General features: G+C 33.9%; 2 protein-coding genes across 9 annotated transcripts in view; one reads left to right on the plus strand and one right to left on the minus strand.

Moving 5' to 3' along the window:
• The first annotated feature begins 969 nt into the window (after positions 1 to 969).
• On the plus strand, positions 970 to 23,451 carry LOC106059940 (UDP-N-acetylglucosamine transporter-like). Of its 8 annotated transcripts, none has more exons than XM_013217652.2 (6): positions 970 to 1,283; positions 13,098 to 13,219; positions 14,627 to 14,638; positions 16,906 to 17,105; positions 17,681 to 17,836; positions 18,564 to 23,451. In XM_013217652.2, exons 2-6 carry the CDS (start codon positions 13,105 to 13,107, stop codon positions 19,212 to 19,214), a joined length of 1,134 nt encoding a protein of 377 aa, XP_013073106.1. In that variant the 5' UTR covers positions 970 to 1,283; positions 13,098 to 13,104; the 3' UTR covers positions 19,215 to 23,451. The 8 variants fall into 8 exon arrangements, with proteins under 8 accessions (XP_013073106.1, XP_013073105.1, XP_055881576.1 ...); XM_013217651.2 differs by having other exon boundaries at positions 971 to 1,233; XM_056025598.1 differs by having other exon boundaries at positions 1,263 to 1,307.
• LOC106059941 (uncharacterized) overlaps positions 22,372 to 24,242 on the minus strand; it is a 30,871-nt gene continuing 29,000 nt past the window's right edge. The window contains exon 10 of the mRNA XM_056025603.1: positions 22,372 to 23,669. Within this exon, the coding sequence (XP_055881578.1) occupies positions 23,551 to 23,669 (119 nt within the window). The 3' untranslated portion in view covers positions 22,372 to 23,550. The remainder of the gene's footprint in view (positions 23,670 to 24,242) is intronic.

Here is a 24,242-nt window from a genome sequence, read left to right on the forward strand (position 1 = left end):
TCAACGCGATAAAACAAAAGGATATAGACTTAAGACGAAATACAAAGAGGCTTTGCTAAAATATGAAACAATCTTGACAGAATTTATTTACTGAACGTAATGATATTAAACAACTTTCAAACTTGTAGACTTTTATTTTCAATTGAGTGTATATAGCCAGCTCTAGGATGCAGACATTCAAACTAGAATTCCAAGTTATTGAGAAAGCAGTAGGCCTATTTGACATTGTGAGTAAAGTTCCCCTTTCAGACCTTGCGATCTATAGGGCAGATGGCGTTAAGTCATCTGCTTCTTTGGCCAATGTGTAACAAGCAGGGTGTCATATGTGGTCAGCACAACGACCAACCGTAGGCCTATTTACTTCCCCAACTAAAGTCAAGTATCCGTTAGAGATGGGTTGACTCAGGAGCGCCCTGAACATCCAGAAATTCAAAATCCAAGTCTTCACCGAGGTTCGAACCTAGGACCCCAGGTTCGGAAGCGCTTCACCACTCAGCCATCTCGCCCCCTTGTGAGAAGAGCAGTTAAGTAATGGAGGATGTTGAATTGTATTTGTAAATTGAAGTCAATGTACCTGAGATTGTGAATGTGAATGTCAAGTACATGTACCTGTTAATGTATACGATAGTAGGAATTCGTTAAATTAAGAGACTCCCCATTTCAACCGTTATACTCTATTCATTTAGTAATAGCACTAATATATATCAGATAGTTTCAAAATAATTTTTTTTCATAGAGCTAATTATTAACTACTCTCGGTACATTATTAAACTTTACACAATTATTTTAAGGTTATATGTAATTGGATGGCATACAATTTGTGGGCCGGATCGTATAGTGTATAGATATGCCAGGGCAGAATTTGACACCCAGTCCGCCCCTGTCCCACCCTATATGTGCATTAGAGGTCAGGATTACACTATCTCATTCAGATATGTTTTTGTTTTTTTAGGACTCCGAAAAATGATAGGGTCGGTGAATGGTGTGGTTCAAATCGATGCACGATGAGCCGAAAGTGACAAGCGAGTTGAGCCTACAAGTTTTACTTTCCCATATTTGATATTAGCAGAGAGTCTGTGTATTGGTTTTACCAAATAATAGGCCTATTGGTCCAAATGTAGGGCCTTTATTTGAAGTTGGCTACTCGCTAAACAAGCAACGGAAGAAGGAAGTTGTGTTCAGTGGTTACGGTGCCACGTTTGAGAAATAACTACTCTGAAATTCACCTCAAAGGTAAAGAAAAAAAAGAATGATGAAAACAAAAACAACCAGACTTTACCAGTGTACTAGTTATATCAAGTGTACAAGTACTAGACTCTAGATCTACTCTACTAGATCTAGATTCTAGTAACTAGATCAAGATTAATTTAAGATCATCAGTCAACTAATCACTAATCTAGATTAAGATTTTTAGATCATAGATCTAGATATCTATAATCAATAATAATCTAATGTAGATCTAGATCTATCATCTAGATCATCGATCTAGACTACTGACTAGATTAGAATAATTAGATCTAGAATTAGAATCTAGATATCTAGTATAGTGCAGTATAGTTATACTATAAATATAGTATTATTAGTATTAAGTCTAAGTCTAGTCTAGTAGATCTATAATGACTATAATCTATAGTACTGTACTATTAGATACTCTTTAGGAGACTTTAGTTACACTTTAGTATTATTAGTTTTTACTCTAGACTCTAACTCTAGTGACAGTGTAGTGTAGTCAAAAGTCATGCTCTAGAAATATATATATCTAGATTAGAATCTAGGTCATTCTAGGTCTAGATCTATACTCAGATTCATACAATTATTTGAGTTATATTAGACTCTAGTTTAGGTTCTAGTTTAAACTCAGGTGTACTTCAAACCTGAGTACGCTATTCTGCCTCAACATTTTGAACATGGCACTGGGTGGAGGTGGAAACAAAAACAATGGCTAGAGGCAGAGTAATTGATATAATAAAGGCTTAATGAATAGCAAAACAAGACTTCTGTGGAAGGGAATGCGAGAGCTTTCCCATTGCACGGTGCGGAATTGAAAGAGAGCTGTCAATAATGCATGCGCTGTTCCTCAAGGGACCGTTACACTAATGGCAGGTCCTGCACGGTTAGCTTGGTAAAACATAGGAAGATGGCGGGGTTCCATGTATTCTAGTCCATGTGACGGAGTGCCAGACACATTTTTTTAATATAGACATTGACTTGGATCTCTTCCAGACAGAGCGGTTTGTTCAAGCAGGCTTACATGCTACATGCCTAGAGTTTGAAGAGCCTCAAGGAACAGTTATAGGCCTACTACTGTTTCTAATTGACATAGATGATCTACCAAATCAGCAACAAAAGTCAGATTATTTGCAAATGATTGCATAATATATAGAACAATAAAAATAACAAAAGATACCGGTACTGAAATTTTACAAAAAGAATCACAAAAATGGAAATCAAATTGGAGCATGTCTTTCCTTCCAGAAAAATGACAGTTATTAAGAGTTACAAAAAAAAAAAAAACTAAAACAAATAAAAACTACTTATTTTATTCATGGTAAACCAGTCACACAGACTAAAAACTCAAAATATCTAGGCGTTAATGAAAAGCTATCATGGAATTCCCATATTGATGAAATAATTTTAAAAAATCAAGCAAAACATTAGGATTTATTAAAATATATTTTTACAAATCAAACAAGAACATAAAACTAAAATGCTATTTAACTTAAGTTAGGCCAATTTTAGAATATGTATCCTCTGTTTGGGACCTTTCAACTCAAGAAAACATAAAGAAACTAGAACAAATACAAAATAGAGCAGTGAGATTTGTAACTTGTAAAGAATATAATTACAATTTGATTAGAGTAACACCATTAGTAAAATCACTAAACTCAGAGACACTTCAGGACAGAAGAATAAAAAGTAAAGTAGCTATAATATATAAAACACTAAATCATAATTTACATATAGAAAAACAAAACCTTATGAAATGCTCAGAAAGACACAAAGATAGAACACATTTCTTATTCTATATGCTAGAACAAATTTGTACAAGTGCTCTTTCTTCCCTAGTGCCATTAGAGAATGGAATGGGTTGCCTGAATCAGCCAGGAAAACCAACAACTTAGCAGGGTTTAAGTCATTGATTAACATGCATGACTAGATTGACACATAAAATGGATAGGACGTAATTATCTTCTTTTTTGAAGTAATGTCTGTTTATAAGATTTAAGATAAGATTATAGATCTCTTGTGTAGTAGACTAATAGATCTAGTTATACTTAAATGTATAATATAAAGCATAAAGTAAGGTGTATGCATGTATTTATGTCCTGAATAGAAATAAAAACCGTTTGACCAATCTTGATAAAACTTGGCATAAATGTTATTTGGGTGCCAACTGGAACAGTAACATATGTAAAATAGCCCTAAAGCAAGCTCAAAATATCCCATTCATTTCGTTGATTAGACAAGACCAAAAGGTTATGCATGCGCATGCGTCCTTTGTGGGGGATTTAAAAAAATAGTAACACACAATAATTAATAAACTTTTTGAGCCCTTGAATTCATTCTTACAATTACATTAATAGTATCTAGACTCTAGATCTAGATTTAAATATATATAGGCCTACAAGCAAATGTTTTTATTAAAAATTGGATTTAGGTCAATTAGCTATTTTAATAGCTGCATTCATACTATTTTACACTCATGTTCACTTTACGAAGATCTGATTTATGAATCTGTGAACATGCACTATTTACATTAGATTTTTAACAAATATTTAAATTTTTACTACCTTTACTATTTTAACTGTGAATAGATCTTGATTTTAATGATATGACTGTATAGAATCTGGCCCTTGTTGTTTAGAGAGAGAGTAGTCCTTAAGGGACTGCAGGCACGACATGGCCTAAATTGTGCCGATGTGCCTCAAATCACAAATCACAATCACTTATAACTATTATTTTTGTTTAATTTTCTAATACACTGTATCAATGGTAATTGTGACGGCCCTCATGTATGACGTATATGAGTGGCTTGTTAGGTGTCTAGAGAATGATTATTTTTGAGTTGCAACACACTGGGCCATCAGAGATAAATCGGGAGCAAGCACGCAACAAAACAAGCAATAGAGAAAGATACATGGTACAAAATTGTAAAGAATTGATGGATATTTATTTACTAGAATGTACAAGGCAGAATAAAATGGGAGGGGGGGGAATTGCATCTATCTCTTTATATATTTTATATTATATATTTTATATTATATATTGTATCATCATACTAGGCACTTTTTTCCTCCGAACTTATCTGGTTGTCCTACTGATGCAGCAGCTGGCTGTGCTCCTGGGTGAAGGTCTTGCAGCTGGAGGTGGCACTCTAGCGGCTAGAGGGTTGCCGATGATTCAGTTCTTGTAGAGTCTCAATCCAAAGTTCTGATATCTGTTGTGGGCACATTAGGGCGGGTGGCCGGCTACCGTGGGCACAAGTTTGCTGCGGGCAGAGCTGATCTGCCGTGTGCAGCGTCGTTAGCAGGATAGGTCCAGTGAGTTGCGGGGAGTAGGCGAGGTTATGACGTCTTGCATAGACACGTGGTCTAACGGAACGCAGTGCCTAATAGGTGTGTGGTGTCCCAAAGGCACGTACCACCAAATAGGCAGATAGCACCAGGTAGATAGACAAGCAGTAATCTTTAAAAAAAAAGTACTAAATAGGCAGTTAAATAGAGCCAGATAGGCAGACACCTGAGGGAGGCACCAGGTATTCCTCTAGAAGTAAGAATAAATGACATAGTCCAGACTCGACTGTCAGAGAGATGGAGGAATGACAAAGTGTGTCTGTTCCGACTTAGTCTAGCATATAAAGGTCTGGAAGAGATGGGCGGAAACAGGAGGGGCAAGAGACTAAAAATTATCTTCCTAGTGGGTGAATCTGACTCGAGAATGGAGTCGCGCCTAGAAATGTCTAGAGGCGTGCTGACACGGATTATCTCCTTGATCAAAGAGAGACATGGGTAGGGGTGGTGGAAAGAATGAAGTATGCCTGGAAACTCGGGATGGGTGGGTTTGCCCAGGTGGTGTCAACCATGAACATCAGACACATGGTGCCCTTACCAATGCCCGTGTTAGGACTTTTTGTCTTTCATCGGGTCAAGGCGAGATAAGCGAGAAGTTGTGGCCATGTTGTTGCCAAGGTGGTGGACTCAGTCTAGTGAGAAGAGGAAAAGGTGGGGTTTGGTGGTGAAATCGGGCCTAAGAGTAAGAAATAATTGAGATAAAATAAATAAATAACATTTAATGCTGTGATAAAATTGAGTGAATTTGTCAGCAAGCTTTTGACCTGTGACAGTAATATATGGCTAGTATAAAATAGTATACTTAGACTTAACTTATACTACTTGCAGACCTAGGCTTATATATCATCTAGACTAGATAGATCTAGTCTGCATGGTGAAATATGATTCAAGAATTTGAATAAACAAACCAAACCAATTACAATTTTGAATTTCATTGTTATTTAGATAAAATCAGAACCAGAAAGTAATAAACATAAGGGAGGCAACTCAATGAAGACAGGTCTTTATTAAACACAAACAAAGTGCATAACAGTGTCTTTAGCATATATATAGCTTCTTCTCTAACTCCTCAACTTGGGCGGAACTCTGTTGTTTCTCTCTATAATGTAAACATTCATCTCTAGTCTAATTCCTAATAGTGCACTACTTTTGTAGAAACGAGATAGATGTCAGTGCACATCAGAATTACAAATGAGAGTTTCAACATTGCTTCCTTGTTAATTGATCTCTTCTGTCACGTGGGTGTGTTGTTTACATTAATGACCTCATTGATTTCATTGTAATTTAAACATGAAAATAGTCTAGATAATTCACAATAATTCACTAATTTTTATGATTATTTAGTAGGTCTACTCTATCTAGGCTAGCACTAAATCTAGATCTACATCTTATCATAGGAAGATATTGCCATGAATAAGACCACAGTCACGTGGCTTTCTATAAAGTAGGTCAGATATTCGGAACTACCTTATTATATTTTTCAATATCAAACACCGGTAGTGAGTTACAGTGTCAGATTTTGAGGTTTTTTTTTCAACTGTCGCACGGAGACTTCAAGGCCATGGGTAGTCACCCTTGCCTACGGTGCATGGCCTCTGCTTTTTAAAATCTTTTTTCCATGTAGAATAGTCAGGTGGTTTGTTTCAATCATTCTACACTGCTTTTACAATTTATTTGATAAACGTCTAGTCGCAGAATGGTTGGCAAAAAATTTAAATCTAAATTCAGAAAACAATTAATAAATAATTAAAAGTTTAATAAGGTCTAGTGCACATATTTATGCAAGAATTAAAGACTGAAATGCCCTCTTCCTTTTTTTTTTTTTCAATAAATATTTTAGTATTTTAACTATTTGAACACCTCTATAAATTAGTCATTTCCACAGTACACAGTATTATTGCTAAAAAGCTCTAGAATATAAATTTATAATTAGCAATTATTGTAACATCCATGACACGCTTATAAGGCGATAAAATTGAAGTAAATTTGCTTGGCAGTCTAATGTGCACAAGTTAATTTAGACCTCCATATAGTATAAATATAGTATAAGACTAAGACTAAGACTGCTTTATTGATCCTTACGGAAATTTGTTGTGATTACAAGGACTCGTTTCTCATATAAAGACAACACAACAGAAACATACACATAAATACAACAGACACAACGTAAAGAGTTCATTCAGCGACTACACACAGGTATCTTGGTGCATTCCATGTTCCCTGATCAATGAGTGGCGGTGATAGAGTCTGACCGAGTGAGGTACGAACGAGTTTTTGTACCGCTCCGTTCTTGTTTTGATTGACAGCTGTCGCACACTTCGCGACGACCTGGCGTAGTTCTGATGGAGCGGGTGGCCGTTGTCTTCCAAGATTTTTTCGATTTTTCTTAGGCACGTTTGTTCAAAAAGTTCCTTTAAATGTGGTAATGTTGTGAGTGTAATTTTTGATGCTTTTTTAATGATGTTTTCTAGACGTTGCAACAGTTTAGATGAGGCGTTGCCTTGCCAACAACTTATTCCGTATGTTAGCAGATTTTGTACAGTTGCGTTGTAAAATGTCTCAAGGATCTTCTTGTTTAATTTAAAACTGTTGAGTTTGTATAGAAAAAAGAGTCGCTGGGCTGTTTTCTTTGTCAGAGTTCCAAGGTGGTCTTCCCATGAAAGCTTGTTGTTGATGATAACGCCTAGATATTTATATGCCTTGACTTGTTCTATAGATGTGTTTATTTGCAGTTCACGTATAGTTTGTTTTTTCTTTCTAAAATCTATTATAAGTTCTTTAGTTTTTGTTACATTCAGTTCTAGAAAGTTGTCGGTGCACCAGTTTGTAAACTCTTCTATCGAGCTTCGATACTGAGTTTCGTCTCCTGAAATAAGACCGACTATGGCAGTATCATCAGCGAATTTAATGAGTTTAACTGAGTCATAGATGCTTCTTATGTCATTAGTGTAAAGAGTGTATAGTACAGGAGAAAGTACACAACCTTGTGGAGCACCCGTACATAGTACTCGAGTTGACGATTTGGTGTTGTTGACTTTAACATACTGGGGCCGTTGGGTTAAAAAGTTTAGAACCCATGCTTGTAAGTAAGGGCTTACATTTAAGTTACTCAGTTTGTTTATCATTAGATGTGGCTGTATGGTATTGAAAGCCGAGGAGAAATCTACGAAGAGGACTCGTGCGTAGGTTTTGGGTATATCGAGATGCTTATAAAGATGGTCCAATAGCAATAGAATGGCATCCTCAGTTCCTCTAGCTGCTTTGTATGCAAATTGGTGAGGGTCTAGGCTGTTATTGACTTTTGCTACAAGTTGTTTAAGCATATATTTTTCATATAAGATAACTATATAATTGGAAGCAGCTTTCTTAGGCCTGTAACTTGATGTATCGAGCACTGATGAAAATGAGATAAAGAGACTATCTTTTTTATAACTTGGGTTATAGGCCTACTCATCTTCAAGGCTAAACTTTCTTTGTTCCATCATATATATTTTATCTAAATTTCTGACATATTTGATGTATTTTATTCTAGTAGGGTACATCTAGCATTTGATCAAGTAAGTTTTAACAAAGTGTTTAGTTTAGTTGATTAAAAAAGAATAAAGATTCTACATATTGTTTTTATCTAGCATGCAAAATAGATATAAAAATAGGTTAAATTGTAACCAATTATTGTTTTTGAAATGATTGATAGAAGCTGAATTAAATTATCTTCTAACCAACCTCTTATGAATAATTATGTATAATTTCCTTTTTTCCCCTGCATCGTCAATATTGTTTCTTTTTTGCATGTAATACTACAAATCCTCAGAGTTAAAAAAAAAAAATGGAACATTTCTATACCTAATCCAATTATGCATGTATCAATCACTGGCAATGTTTTTCAGTCTCATGTTGCACTAGAGAGGAAACTGTCATTAGAGTAGACATAAGGAAGCATAACAAAAACCTATCAGTTTTTGCATTGACAGAAGTTATATTGGAGTGAATGTAGATTTTTTTTCCAACATGAATGACATCTTTCAAAATCATTTTTGTCAGTTCGGAGTGGTATATAATAATAATAATAATAATAATAGTGTGGCATCATAAGCATTAAAAAGGGCAAGGCAACGAACACCAACATTGAATTTGAAGGCATCGAGGAATTGAACTCCGCCTCTATTTATAAATATCTTGGAATAAACCAGAATGCCAAGATAAACCATAAGAAATTAAAAGAGGACTTTCTTGGCAAATATAGGCAAAGAGTTAATAAAATCCTCAACACCAAACTGTCTGGCAGTAATCTCATCACTGCAATTAACAGCTGGGCCGTCCCTGTGCTCCTTTACACGTTCGGTGTGATCAAATGGACTGACACCGACCTACATGACATTGACAGACTCACTAGAAAATTACTAACCAAGTTTCGATGTCTACACCCCAAGTCCTCCACCATAAGGTTATACCTGCCCAGGAAGGATGGGGGTCGTGGATTGCAGAACATCTTCAAATTGTGTAAGATGCAAGTTTTAAAAATACGATCAAAACTGCTCGCCTCCAGCAATAAATTAGTTTCCTTCCTACGGAAATACGACTCCGATGCAACCCCTCTGAACCTACACAATGCTGATGTCAATATCGGTTTGGACGACGTAGGGCATGAGATTCGCCAATGGGAAGAAAAAACACTCCACGGAAAATTTCCGGCTTCATTACATGGGGACAACATCGACAAGGCTGCTTCCTTAACATGGCTCAAAGCAGGTCATCTCTACCCTGAAACAGAAGGCTTTGTTACAGCAATACAGGACAGAGTAATCAGGACAAAAAATTACGAGAAGCATATCCTGAAACTCAATGTTGTCGACAAATGCCGAAAATGTGGAAATGTGGGCGAGTCGATTGAACACATTATGGCAGGATGTCCAGCCCTATCAGAATCAGCCTACCTAGGTCGCCATAACCAAGTTGCAAAGTTAATACACCAACACCTGGCTTTGACGTACAAATTGATCGGTAAGGACACTCCCCCTTATTATAAATACTCTCCGCAAGAGGTTCTCGAGTCTACTGAACATCTGCTGTACTGGGATAGGCCTATTCTGACCGACAAAACGGTAGATTTCAATCGCCCGGATCTGCTGTTCATCGATAAAAAAGAAAAAACCGCTACCATTATCGATATCGCCGTACCACTGTCTCATAATTTAAGAAAAACTGAGATAGAAAAACAAAGAAAATATGGGAACCTAGGCTTGGAGATTAAGCGTCTATGGAAATTGTCCAAAATAACAATATACCCCATTGTTATATCAACCGAGGGGATAATAACAACTGACCTCACAGACACCTTCAAGGCCCTTAACATTCCTAGGAACATCTTCGTTGCCTGTCAGAAGGCGGTACTGCTGCAGACCTGCCACATCACCAGAAAATTCCTCAGTGGAAACTGTTAAAGGGACTACGATGAATTTTGTTTCTCTTTAGCGAAACTCGACCCTGGCAGCGCCAGAGAATGACTACTCGTTCATTTCTAACATAATAATAATCTTTATTGTCCGTATATAAACAATAACAATAAATACACACCTGTATAAATTATACAGGCTATAATTTATAAAGGTAATAATCAAGGTCATAATTAAAAAGATTCAGATGTTGTTGTTGCTAGCAGGGTGCTGGCTACTAAAAGAAATTTGTGTCAGAGTTTCAGATTTTTTGTTTATTTTGTTGTTGCATTGTGCTGGTTAAAAAAAAAATGGTATGCAACTTAAATTGTTTAAATTCAACAGATCTTAAAAAAAATATCTTTTTACAAGGGGGTATTATCATGTACATATTTGTTTGGGGATTGTTATATTAAATGTTTTGATTCAGTTGTATAATAACTAAAATAGAAAATAATAGAAACAAGTCAAGTAGCTTACTATGAAAACATAACAGAGTGCTGTCCAAGCCCAGGAATGATGTAACTGACAAATTACTTGAAGATGAAACAGATTAGACAATAACCTATTTATTGAATATGGTATAAAAAAAGAGCCTGGAAATGTTATATTAGTATCTTATCTTATAAAATATAGATGTTACTTCCTGTGCTTGTTAATCATTGACCTAAACTCTGCTAAGTCGTTTGTTTTTCTGGCTGACTTAGGCAACCCATTCCATGCTCAATTAGTTCTAGGGAGGAAGGAGTATTAGTTAATTACCTATAGAAAAAACACACCCATAACGATAATTGATTCCTGAAATAGATTTGGTTTACTATTGCATGGCTACAAATAGTCACAAGGTTGGTTGAAGTATCATATAGTAAAGTGTAATATATTTTTTTTTTAAACCAGAGATCTGTAATGCTAATACTTACATCCTCAGGTTTTGCTGTATGCAATTTGAAATGTACACAATGAAAAACTAAACATATATATCCTAACAGTTTTAGTTGGACTAGAGGACTAGTCATTTGATGTATTTTTTTTTGCAAAGCTTATATCAACTCCCTCTGTCTGTCTGGAAAAAAGTTTGTACATGTTATTTCTCCAACACCTAATCTCGGATCAAACTGAAATTGTACACAATTATTTCTTTTACCTGACAACACAAGAATGAAAACAAGCAATAGAAAAAAGAATACATTTTAAAATAAAGCTTATCTAAGAGAAGGAACCGTTAAGTACTGCCATTCATCTGAAAATAATGGGGGTTTATCTCCTTTTCTGTTATATAAAACAAAATTAATTAATTAGTACTAAATGATTAACTAATAGGTTAATTCCACATCTTCACACAGTGCAATTGTAATATTGGCTTTGCAATGCTTATAAACATTTGACATCTTCACCCAATAAAACATACTCAGCCCCAAGGATTACCTTAAACGGACAGCCTCTAAATGTGGTAGACCACTTCACATATCTAGGTAGTATAGTGTCAAATGACGCCTCACTTTCAAGGGAAGTTGATAACCGTATGGCCAGGGCCAGTAGCACTTTTGGACGTCTTCAGGCGAGAGTTTGGCGGAACAGATCACTCCGCCTGCCTACAAAAATCAGTGTCTACCAGGCAGTGGTTCTCTCAACCCTTCTGTATGGCTCTGAGACATGGACACTCTACAGGAAACATCTAAGACTTCTTGAGCGCTTCCACCAAAGATGCTTGCGCTCCAGCATGGACATACAGTGGCAAGACTGCACTACAAACATCGATGTCCTTGTGAATGCCGGTATGGACAGTATAGAGGGACTTCTTTTGGTCTAACAGTTGCGCTGGGCAGGGCACGTATCCCGTATGGGAGACGAACGTATGCCAAAGGTAGTTTTTTTTTTTTGTGAGCTAAAAGGTGGTCGAAGCAACAGAGGTGCCCCACGGAAACTCTTCAAAGACCAGCTAAGGCAACAACTTTCCTTGGCTGACATAGAAGAGAGCACCTGGTTGCATGCGGCCTCAGAACGAGACAGCTGGAGGTCACTCACGAAGGCAGCGGGATACCCATTTGAGACCAAAAGAAAATCTGCTGCTGAGGACAAACGCAGGCGGCGAAAAGAAAATCTAAATTGACCGCCTGCGGACAATGGTTATGCTTGCCATGGATGTGGCAAAATATATAGGTCACAGCCACGGGAAATACTGCATTCCTCACTAATCTTCGGACTCGAAGACTAGCCTTATTATTATTATATATTTATTTATTTATTACCGGTACCCTTATTTTAAAATCAAAATAATTAATCATCAACAAGTAATAATTGTTTGATTTTTTTATTGATTCATGTCTTGTCAGGTTTAGTGAATAATTGAGCAAAGTTTTAGCTTGAACCAAAAGTGTGAAATGGGAGAAAAAACATGCTCAAACTTTTTACCAGACAAACAGACAGACCAAGTTGATATAAGCTTTGTAAAAAAACAAAATTAATCATTTAGTTGATTAAATATTGGTAATTAATTATTTTGTTTGGTATCCTGAACATGGGAAATAAATTGTACGTAATTGTACTGAAGTGGTGGTATAAGCTGAATTTAGGTCACCACTCTAAATTGTAAAAAACAATATTAAACTTTACAATCTTCTCTAGTCATAACTTTCTCACTAGCAGAGTGGTTAGAATGTTGACCTGAAGAGGCGTGTGCAATGAGTTCAAATTCATGTCACTCCCCCCCCCCCTTTTTTTTTTTGTAAATGCTTTTAAAATCTATTTCCCTTTCTTTCTTCAAACCCCCCCCCCCCCCCCCCCAATTTTCCCAACTGGTCCAGATCATAAGTGAAAGGATCATAGTGTATTGAGAAAGGTAAAAGCATGAAGTAGCACTAAACAAAAACAATTGGTAAAAATGTTATTAATCACACTGATTTATTGTTGTTGGTCTAGATCTATTACAAATTTAATTACATGATTGATCCAAACTAATTGATACACTTACACTTCGTATATGCTTTTTTTTTTATATAGTTTTTTTTTTATATTTTTTTTCTTGTTTTTATTTTTTTACAAACTAATGATAAGTTACTTCAAGTAATGCCTGTTTGTTCATTCTGATGTGTAGCAATGATATGTCACAAGAAAATAAACTAAATGAGGAGGCAAAGTCTGCATTCAACTACAGAGAGAGTCAAGATTTGCTTGAGACAGTTGCCATGAATAGAAAAGTAAGCCAAGAAAGTTCAGGTGAGTTATTGAAACAATATTACTGTTTCTCAACTGGACAATGGCATTAACATTTAGATTTACTACTGACTGTCTACTAGGTGTGTTGATAGTGTTTAGATGCATAATTGTTGTTCCAGCTTTACACACACTGCAATTGTAATGTTGGCTTTGCAATGCTTATAAACATTCCACATCTTCACACAGTGCAATTGTAATGTTGGCTTTGCAATGCTTATAAACATTCCACATCTTCACACAGTGCAATTGTAATGTTGGCTTTGCAATGCTTATAAACATTCCAAATCTTCACACAGTGCAATTGTAATGTTGGCTTTGCAATGCTTATAAACATTCCAAATCTTCACCCAGTGCAATTGTAATGTTGGCCTTATAAAGCCTGTAAAGCTTATTGTCATTCACATCATGTGAGACACACTATAGATTTCATGGCATAATTGATTTAACTTGAATAATTTATCAAATATAAATTGAGTAATCAATTGTACTGTTTGTCTAAGACTAAGACTGCTTTATTGATCCTTATGGAAATTTGTTGTGATTACAAGGACTCTTTTCTCATATAAAGACAACAGAACAGAAACATACATATAAATACAAGACACAACATAATCCTTAGTTCATGATGAAGTGAAAATAATCATGTTTACAGTTCAATAGATCATGCATATTACAGTTCAATAGATCATTCATATTACAGTTCAATAGATCATTCAAATGATTATGCATGTTAAGTAAACATTCAATAGATCATACATGTTGAGTAAACATTCAATAGATCATACATGTTGAGAAAACATTCAATAGATCATACATGTTTAGAAAACATTCAATAGATCATGCATGTTGAGTAAACATTCAATAGATCATGCATGTGGAGTAAACATTCAATAGATCATACATGTTGAGTAAACATTCAATAGATCATACATGTTTAGAAAACATTCAATAGATCATGCATGTTGAGAAAACATTCAATAGATCATACATGTTTAGAAAACATTCAATAGATCATGCATGTTGAGTAAACATTCAATAGATCATGCATGTTTAGTCTCTTCACTGCTCATTCCATCATGATGACTAATTGACAAAACCCTGGAATCAAAAGAGCCTTATTGTTGATGACTATAATACTTTCTGTGTTTACAAAGTTTAGAAATATTTTTTTTTAAATTATTATTATTGCTCACCTCTCTTAATAACTATGATCACTTTGCAGCAACTGTATATATCACTATTCAACATTTGGATATCAACTTTTCTTTTTTCATTATCAATAACTGATGACCTTTTCAGTATACATGTAACATAGCAATAAAATAGGAAATATTCTTCTCTAAGTCTTAAAACATTAAAAAAAACAATTCTAACATTAATGATAATGATCATTTTTTTATTCTGTAGGACTGTATAAAGGTAAAATGTTTTTCTTACATTTAGTGCTTGTTAGATTTTAATTGAATGATATTCTCCTGTCATTGTATGTTAAAGTACACTCAAACATTTGGTTCTCTCCTCCCTTGGTGTACGGTACATTCCAACATTTCCTTGCCTGTCATTTGTTATGTTTGATTTCTTTCCAATCCAGTCAGCTTTTTAATTCACATATTGGGATTGTGTTAACATTTAGAAATAGACTAATGTTCTTTTTTATTTGTAGCTTCTGCATGCCTAAGTTGTAGAACATGTTAACATTTTTCATTTTATAGTAGAGTACAAAACATATAAACATACAAGAATCTAGAAAAAACAACAAATGAAATTAATTGTTTATTTACTGAAATTTTGCAAATCATTAAGGACATTTTAGTTAAAGTCAGTTTTCTCACACTTTTGTCTGTGATGCACACCTAGACTAAACAAAAATTTCTTTGTATTCCCCACTCTCAAGGACTGTAAGCCCCCAAGTGGAATCTTGGAGCGTTTATAAAGTTCTAAAAAGTAATAAAAAAGAAAAAAAAAAATTGACTATCCTGCACCGTTTTGGCGCATTGTGTGGAAAGCTGTCGATACAAAGATCTGTTAAGAACTGTTATTGGCAATGTCTGAAGTTCTGAGGTCCTCCATGAAATTATGGCAACCAATTGAATTACACATACCTAGAGTTGCGATGACATGGAAAAAACAAACTAAAAGCAATATAATTATAATTACATTTGAAGTTTTTTCTTTGCCTACTGGTATATATTTAAATGTTTGGAATTCCAAGGAATTTTCTAAATGAAAAACATGGTTGTATTTGCTGCTCTACAAAATGATAGAGAGATCAAAAATAGAAGAACCTTTTAGAAATACAAAACAGGACATCAAACCTCATAGTGGCTAAAAAGACATTATGATAAAAGCAGAGAGTTTTAGATTGAAAGTTTGCCAGTAAGATGAGGAACACTTCTTCAACACTAACCAAAAATGGAAGGCAAGGGCTAGAAGAAGAAATACAGACAAACTAAGGCAGCTTTTTGAATGAAAGACTTTTAAAAAACTATTTACACTTTTGTTATAAAGTTTGTGCAGAATAGTTGCTTTTTCGATTAGTTTTTTGGGATAAAAGATTTCTTAGGCTAAAAACAGTGTCAATGTCTTAGTTAGTTATTGAGAATTTAATATTAGTGGGAGATATGAATAATTAAAAAAGGAGTAAGTCATCTTTATCTTAAACCTTTTGAGTTAGGTAGGAAGTCACTGAGAGAAAACCAGATATTAGAGAGGGACAAGGAAGGGGAAAGGGGAGCAAGAAGGCCAGGGCCTACTGGCCACCTATAAGGTCGTGGGTATTCAATAATAGTGTGTGTCATGTAGTATGGACAGATTCTATGCATGATTGTGTTACCTCCCTCTCTAAATGTTTTTGTTTATTTATGGATCCTAAATAATCGAAGTCTTGTAGTATATCAAATGTCAAGCTTGGTGCATCACTTTAAAAAAGTTTATTATAAAATCTCTTTGGCACCAAAATTTCACATTAGAAACATGTGACTGATTTTACTGATTCCAGTGCTACAAGTTTTAGTCATCCTATTACCACAAGATGTTATTTTTTAAAAAATAAATTAATAAAGATTTGTTTTGTTTTTTTGTTTAGGATAAACTGAAGCATTTGAAATATTTTTCTTTGATTAACATTTATTTGAATGACATGTTTGTTTGATAAGCTGCTTCTTAACTAATATGAAATAACAAACAAAAGTGCATTGCATTGTTCTATCTGGTCCTGGTCTAGAAACAGGAGCAAGAGAAATAAGTATTCCAACATTAAATTATTTTGTTTTCTTTGTCAATGCTAGTTCTAAAAGAATTTTTTGTGTTTCATTTAGATTTGAAAGTTTTTTAAGTTAACTTTTTTTTATGAAGTGGAGTTGGAGAGCATGGAAAAGGTTCCCCACTGCCAAAAAAAAAAAGGTTTTGAATAGATGCATTACAAGATAGGTGAAGGGAGGTTATCAGTTCACAATTTTAATGACATTCTTTCAGTTAGAAGGCAGTGCCATGGTAACATTAGGGTGCATTTAATGAAACACAATTTTTGTTTTTCTAAGAAATCTTTACCATCAATGAAACATTGTATTTGTGAATAGTTAATGTAAATTCAAGTGAAAGCTATCTGTTTGTCCTAGTGTTTGATTTCATTGTTTATAATAGTTATGATTTTAGCTGAAAGCTCATACTTTTGTACTGCATTTCAGAAGCCAAAAGTGTACAGGCCAAGACTCCAGCCAGTTTAAAGTACATCAGTCTGGTTTTATTGACCTTACAAAATGCATTGCTTATACTTGTTATGCGTTATGTGCGAACACGAGATGGTGAAATGTTTGTGGCAACGACTGCTGTCATTATGTCTGAGGCTTTCAAGTTTGTTGCTTGTTTATTCATAATTTTAATTCAGGTTAGTTCTTTGAAAGACTTAGATATGTTGTGACTAATGCAAGAGGCCAATCACCTCAGAGTGCTAATCCATTTCTATACGCCTATAAACACATTGTAGGCTAAAGGCACTTAGAGAACCTAACAGAAAACTAAAGACACTAACTAGTCTAAAAAAAATTGTTGAACTAGTAGGTCTTAGTTTTTCTTCATCATATTTATTGTTATGCATGTGGTCTCGTTCAATGGGGAACAAGTTCCATACCTTTGGTCCATGGTTTGAAAAAGCTTTACATTTTGAGGTGAAAACGCAGCACAACTAGTTAAGTCCATGTAATTCAGGGATCTCTGAGGAACATTTGACAGATGTTAGTTCTGTCATCTGATAATTTATGGACACCAACTCTTTATCTACCTTCCCCTTTGTCTCTCACTCAATTAACATGTCAAAAAGCTTCAGACACACACAGTTCTAGATCTATAAATACACAAAATTAATTAAAATGTTTAGAGAGAGAGAGAGAGAGAAGTTTAGTCTGAACAAATCAAACTAGAAAGAAAACAAAAAAATGTTAAAGAGAGTTTGTCTATTCACAGACTGGTGGTATTAAACCATGGTTAAAACTTCTTTATGAGGACATCATCCTAGAGCCAATGGATTGTGTCAAAGTTTCCATACCATCACTTATCTATGTATTACAGAACAACTTGCTCTATGTAGCTGTCTCAAATCTAGATGCTGCTACATTTCAGGTTAGTGTTGTTTCTTAGTCAATAACAACTTCAATATATTACGCTGGCAACACCCCTACAACTTCCCCTTCACCTATCCCTTAATCTGTTGGACCATTGGGACACCACACAAGATTTGTCCACCCTCTTTCTCCATTCCTCTCTGTCTTTTGCCTAGATATAGAACTTCTTTCAATGGCAGGCCCGCCATTCTTTTATGGTGTCTTCCCATCACTTTCTCTGTCTGCCTCTTCTTCTCTTTTTGGAAGGAAGGTCTTTGCAAGCCCTGAAGACCTTGTAATATGGCCATAGAGTTTTAGTTTTGAGTTTTTTTTGTACAATAGTTAGTAGGTCATCATGGGATCCAATCACTGTAGTAACCATGTCTCTAAGCTGTTTGAGTGATCTTTAAATGTGAGGTACCTAGGATACTTCTGTAGCATTTCAATTCCATTGCTAGGATCCTGCTCTCTAGCTCTGCTGTCAGCGTCCAAGACTCGCAAGCATATAAGTATGTGGCCATGACCACATGACTTTGGTGCCAAGGGCTATGCCTTTGTCTACAGCTTATTTCTTGGTAGGAAAGAATAGTCCACTGTCTGTTGTTTGGTGCAGCAAAGTATAAGACCTGCTTAGATGTCTTGTGACCATTTCTCCTCATGTCTGAGCTACTTTGTTTTTGTTACCTCACCTTTTGAACATTTAGTGTGAACACTTTTTTTTTTTATTGTATATTTTTTGTCACCAGGTAACTTATCAATTGAAAATCCTGACCACTGCCATTTTCTCTGTTGTGATGCTGAAGAAAGTGTTAAGTAAACTCCAATGGGTTTCATTAGTTATTTTGTTTGTTGGTGTAGCCATTGTACAGATGCAGCCAGATGGAAATCAGAAATCCAAAGTGGCCACAGAACAAAATCCTGTTATGGGACTTGTAGCTGTAATCATTTCCTGTTTTATGTCTGGATTTGCTGGTGTTTATTTTGAAAAGATTCTTAAAGGGACTCGCCAGTCAGTTTGGCTTCGAAATGTCCAATTAGGGGTATTGGGAGTATTGATAGGTTTGATTACCATGTATTTAAAAGATGGAGATAAAGTTTCTAAAAATGGTTTTTTCAATGGTTATGATCCCATTGTCTGGTTTGTAGTTTGTCTGCAATCATTTGGTGGACTTTTGGTTGCAGTGGTTGTCAAATATGCAGACAACATCTTGAAAGGATTTGCAACATCAGCTGCAATTATTTGTTCATGTGTAGCCTCCTTGTATTTCTTTGACTTTCAACTTTCATTGGAATTTACATTTGGTGCAGGACTGGTAATAGCTGCAGTGTACATCTATAGCAAGTATGAAGTTGGGACATCACCTGTCTTACCGACAGCATCAAGTAGGAAACTATAGAGTCTATCACATGGTTCAATTGAATATTAAAAGATAGTAGGTTGTAAAATTTCAGAAGAGTATAGTTCAATTAAGATGTGTCTCAATACTAAAGCTTCCAACATATTTGGTTGTAATAATAACATCCTTTAAGACTTCATGTTTGAATAGCTCACAGATATACTGTAATTCATAAGAAAAACAAGATACAAGTTGATGGAATTTACTCTCAATATAATGAAACTTGCAATGATTAATATCTCCCAGTAAACTAATCTAAATGAAACTTAACATAAGTAGTTTAACTTTTTTATTATTATTATTTAGCTTTTACTATTAACTTATTAAAATACATTGAAGAATTTTGTTTTATTTCTAATGTATTTTCTTCAAATAAAAAAAAAATGAATGTATAGAAAATTGAAAATGTTGAATTGATTGAATAGTGAAACAATGCTAAATGATTTAAAGAGATAAGCATTGATAACTTTAAAAGTTATAGATCAGAAGACAACCATTATTGATCTTTAAAGTCATTTGTGAAACTTAAAAAACTAACTTGACAAAACTATATCTATAGCATTTTAGATACATTTTGAACCTGTGGTTATTTCAAATTTTATCATTTGATATTCAATGAATAAGAATTGAACAGTATAATAATTTGAAATGACCACATCTAATGTTTTGTTATTATTATCACTTACACTAATGACACAAATAATGTTTATGATTACTTTATTAAGTTGTTTGTGTGATAGCTTTGACTTATTGAGTAGTGGTACTTAATCCTTTCTGTGCATTATTGTAGATATTATAAATTAGACTATATTTTAAACTGAATTTCACAGTAGATCAAATTTTTGTTTTTATCTGTGTACATGACATTTGTGTACCAATGAAACTGTAGATACTAATTTAATTTTTTTTTTACATTCGTGCTTCTCTGATCTTGTTGTCACTGTATATTATTTGATCCAGAAACGTTCAAACATTAAAAAAAAAAATTATATTTAAAAAAAAATAAATAAATACACTTTTAACTCAGCTTAGTATAATTCACTTACATTGGAAACTTTACCATGCAGGGTACTGGTAAGCTAGCTTATGCCAATATAAAATGTAGTGTTGTAGGCTGCAGATATGTTTGTAGCAACCGAAATAAACTAAATACAATTTTAACATTTGCAAGACTAATTAAAACAGTGTAACACAATCATAGTTTCTTCAAAGTTAAAGCATTTGCTGTGAGTAATTTTTTTATGGAAGATCAAAAATCTTATATTTTATTTGTCAGACACATGCTTTTAAGATTTATTTCTTTTAAAAACATAAACAAATCAGGTAGAAATTGAATAAATTTTATCTCAATATAAATTAAGACAAATCAGGTTTAAATAATAAACAATAACTCACTGGTACACTCATTTTTTTCCTTATCATCTTACAAATGTGTTTTAAATGGGTCTGATAACAAGACATTGGTTTTTGTTTCTGCATGTACATAAGAGCCAATGTGATGTTTTTACTATCATTACTGTCAATGTGATCCGACTTTGCTTCTGCAGTATTGCTTACAACATGTATATTTTATTTTTCATTCATTTTTTCTTTGTGGTTGAAACTATTTTAATAATGTTACAAAGTCTTGGTTACTTACATTTTATGAACATTTGTTTGCATTTTGCATCAGCCTAATGTAAAAGTTTGTGATGAATTAACATGTCAGGTGAACTATATTTTGTTTGTAGTATTCAACTGAAAGCCCATTATCTATCATAATGTAGAGCATTTTAGGGTTTTAAGGAAAACTTTAAAATAACCTGAACTTGAATTAAGCCCATGCTATGAGGTTTGACATTGTATGGTGACATTGTGATGCTCAACCCTTTTAAAAATGATTTTTATTTAAATTAAAAAAAAATGTGTTGAAAAGTTTAAATATAATGTGCTGTTTTTTTTATTTGAAGTGTGTGAATTACTGTGCCTGTTATTTTTTAAATAAATACATTAGATCTGAGTTTAATAATATTTTTTGTTATAGAAAATCAACAATTTGAGTTCTTATATAATTTGAATGTCAAGTTTATCTTCAAACATTGAAAACTTTCAATCCAATAAGACTGACATTTCTTTTTTAATACAGAATTCAATCAATATTTGAACCATTCAGTAAGACTAATGTTGATATGTTTTCTCAACTGTCTAGCCTGGATCTGTGTAAACTGGATCCCTTACTCTTTTGTTTGAAATTTTATGGACCCAGCATCAACATTTCAATTGACTTTTATCATTAAAGAAATCTTTTTTTAAACCATTGCAACTCTAAAGGGGTTGTTCGTAAATGACGGCACACAAAATTGACCTTTTTTGACTCTCCCCTTGTCATAAAGTATCACAAATTCTGAGGACCCCCCCCCCCCTCCCCTGACAAAATAAAAAAAAATTATTTATTTCAAATTATTTGAAGCAAAATGAGCAGAATAATTCAAATCTGAAAAATTCGTTATAGAAAATATAGCAAGAAATAATTGAAAGTTCATGCGGATGTTTCACTCGTTAACATCTGTGTGTTGATGAATTAAAGTCCTTTAGGCGATGTCACAGCTGATCTTTCAATAAATAAACTGAATTTAACTTTTTTTCTCCATTTGATGTTATTTTCAGGTTAGAGATTTGAATTTTCAAAAAACACCTTGACATTGTTATTTTTCCGGATATTTAAAATTAGTATTTTTTAGAAGAACAACCTGACAATTCACGGTCGGCAGTGCCAACATGATGTTTTCAGTTGAACTCCTCAAACAAGGCTGAAATATCTCTATATTTTCAATGCTTTTTATTTGAGAATAAAACTACCTGAGAAGTTCATGTTGAAATGAGTACCTAAAAAATGTTATTATTTTTCGATTTTTGAAGATTGAAAAAATATTTTAATTATGTTTTTTTTCTGAATTTTAAATTTGTGACGTCACAAAATCGCTACCCCTCTCCCTTAGAGCGTGACGTCATTTACGAACGACCCCAAACATTGTCACTTAATTTAGACACTTGTAAAAAAAATTCAAACATCTATCTTCTATTCTTAAACAGAGATGGGAGAAGGGGGGAAATCATGTACAGTAGTTAGTTTGAATATATTAAGACTTTAATGATCTTATTGGGAAATTTGTTGTGATTACAATTAAAAAAGAAAATAGTAAACTTTTCTTTAGTAAAAAGGATAATTTTCTTGAAAATGGATTTTGTTTAAATGCCCCATATCAATATTCTGAACACTTCCAAGTCATTTTTTGCTCACATTTCAGAGCTATGCATTCAAATAAACAAAATGTTGACTGAACTATAGTAAAATGTGCCAACAAGGTCACATCAGTTTTAGGAAGAAATATAGAAATAAAAAATGAAAGTCATACACTTTTTTTTTTACATTTGATACTGGTTTCAGTATTTTTTTCTTCAAGATTTTTGTTGTTTGAAATCATTTGTTTTTTTGTGCATATTTCTTATGTGTGAATAAATATTTGATGTGAGAATAGAAATAACTTAAGGCTGTAAGAAAGGTCTCTACTTGTATCAATAGTTTAGAAACTTCCATTGGCTGCGTGCAACACATATGTTTTTCATTGATTGAATGTTTCTGCTCTGAAAAATCTGTGAAGACAACTTGGTTGTCCTTATAAATTATTTGAGACATTGTAGAACTTATATTTATGTATTATTAAAGTATTAATTTAATCAATTGTTGACATTTGTTCAAAGTTAAAAATAATAAAGATACTAAATGTGGGATTTACACTGCTATTCTTTATTTGCTTTGTGACTCTACATGTCCTTTAATTTTCACTAATTTCTCTTTAATTCTTAAATTTTATGTCCATAACACCCTGGCTTATGTAAATTTATATTGTTAATGTTTATCAAATTTTATCCTATATATCATAGGTAGTATACAATCAAGGACATGCAATGTCAAGTTTGTTGATTTGACTCACTCCATACCTTGTATTTGTTTAGATAGGCTCTGATTTTTCTGAGCCACAAATTTTCAATATTTCTAGTTTCTGGTAACTTTTCAGACACAAATAACAACAATGAAATTATCACCATATTGAAATATTTAATAATTGTTTATACATTATTGTTTATACATACTATGTTTTGCTTGTTGACCTGGTTCAATAATGAAAGATGGGGGAAATTTACTTATATTAACTTAAGGCACTGTGGGTTCTAACATTAAAAGGAAATTTGTTCACTTGCTTTGTTGACTTGATTTTTTACAAATGAATTGCATTTCTATATTGCATTTGTTATAATATTATTTTTAATTGGCCAGTTCAACAAAAAGTTATTTTCATACAGTGAGTACTGTTGGCTGATTGGATTTAAATCTAGAATCACAACGGTGTAATGTTTCTTCTAACACACTCAGGCACTGTTGCAAACTTTCTGAAATTTCTTTAGATGCTTCATCTAAAACAAAAAAAGTGAAGTCTTGTAAGAAAGTAAGTGTATTATTATAAATAATAATGTACAACAAGTATGTGCCTATTAAAATCTCTTGTCACAGTAATATATATATATATATTGTAACGACTATTACTATCCAGGCTCTGCAAACTGCTACACTCGACACTACCAACTCAAAGAACTTGACAACTTGGTCTCCAAAATAATGTTAAACTTATATGTCCAATAAAATACAGCCAATACTGTACAATTGATTGACTGACTGACTGTACAAAAGCTTGACCGTTAACAACCGTACTGCCAACCGTATCAACTCTTGCAGTGGCTTCTTCGCCTTCTCCCAGACTTGCACATCTAAGGGTCTGACAAGGTGTGGTATCACGACCATGTCCAGACTTAGGATTGGCCACACCTACATCACGCACTCTTTTGTGCTGAAGAGAGAGGAGCCCCCACTTTGTGAGTACTGTGACTCTCGCCTCACCGTGGAACATATCCTCGTTGATTGCCCCAGATACCAGGATGTCAGGGCGAAATATTTTAGAGCCACTATTTTAAAAACACTATTTGATAATG

Source organism: Biomphalaria glabrata, chromosome 4, assembly GCF_947242115.1.
Source record: "Biomphalaria glabrata chromosome 4, xgBioGlab47.1, whole genome shotgun sequence".
NCBI classification, from domain to species: Eukaryota; Metazoa; Mollusca; class Gastropoda; family Planorbidae; genus Biomphalaria; species Biomphalaria glabrata.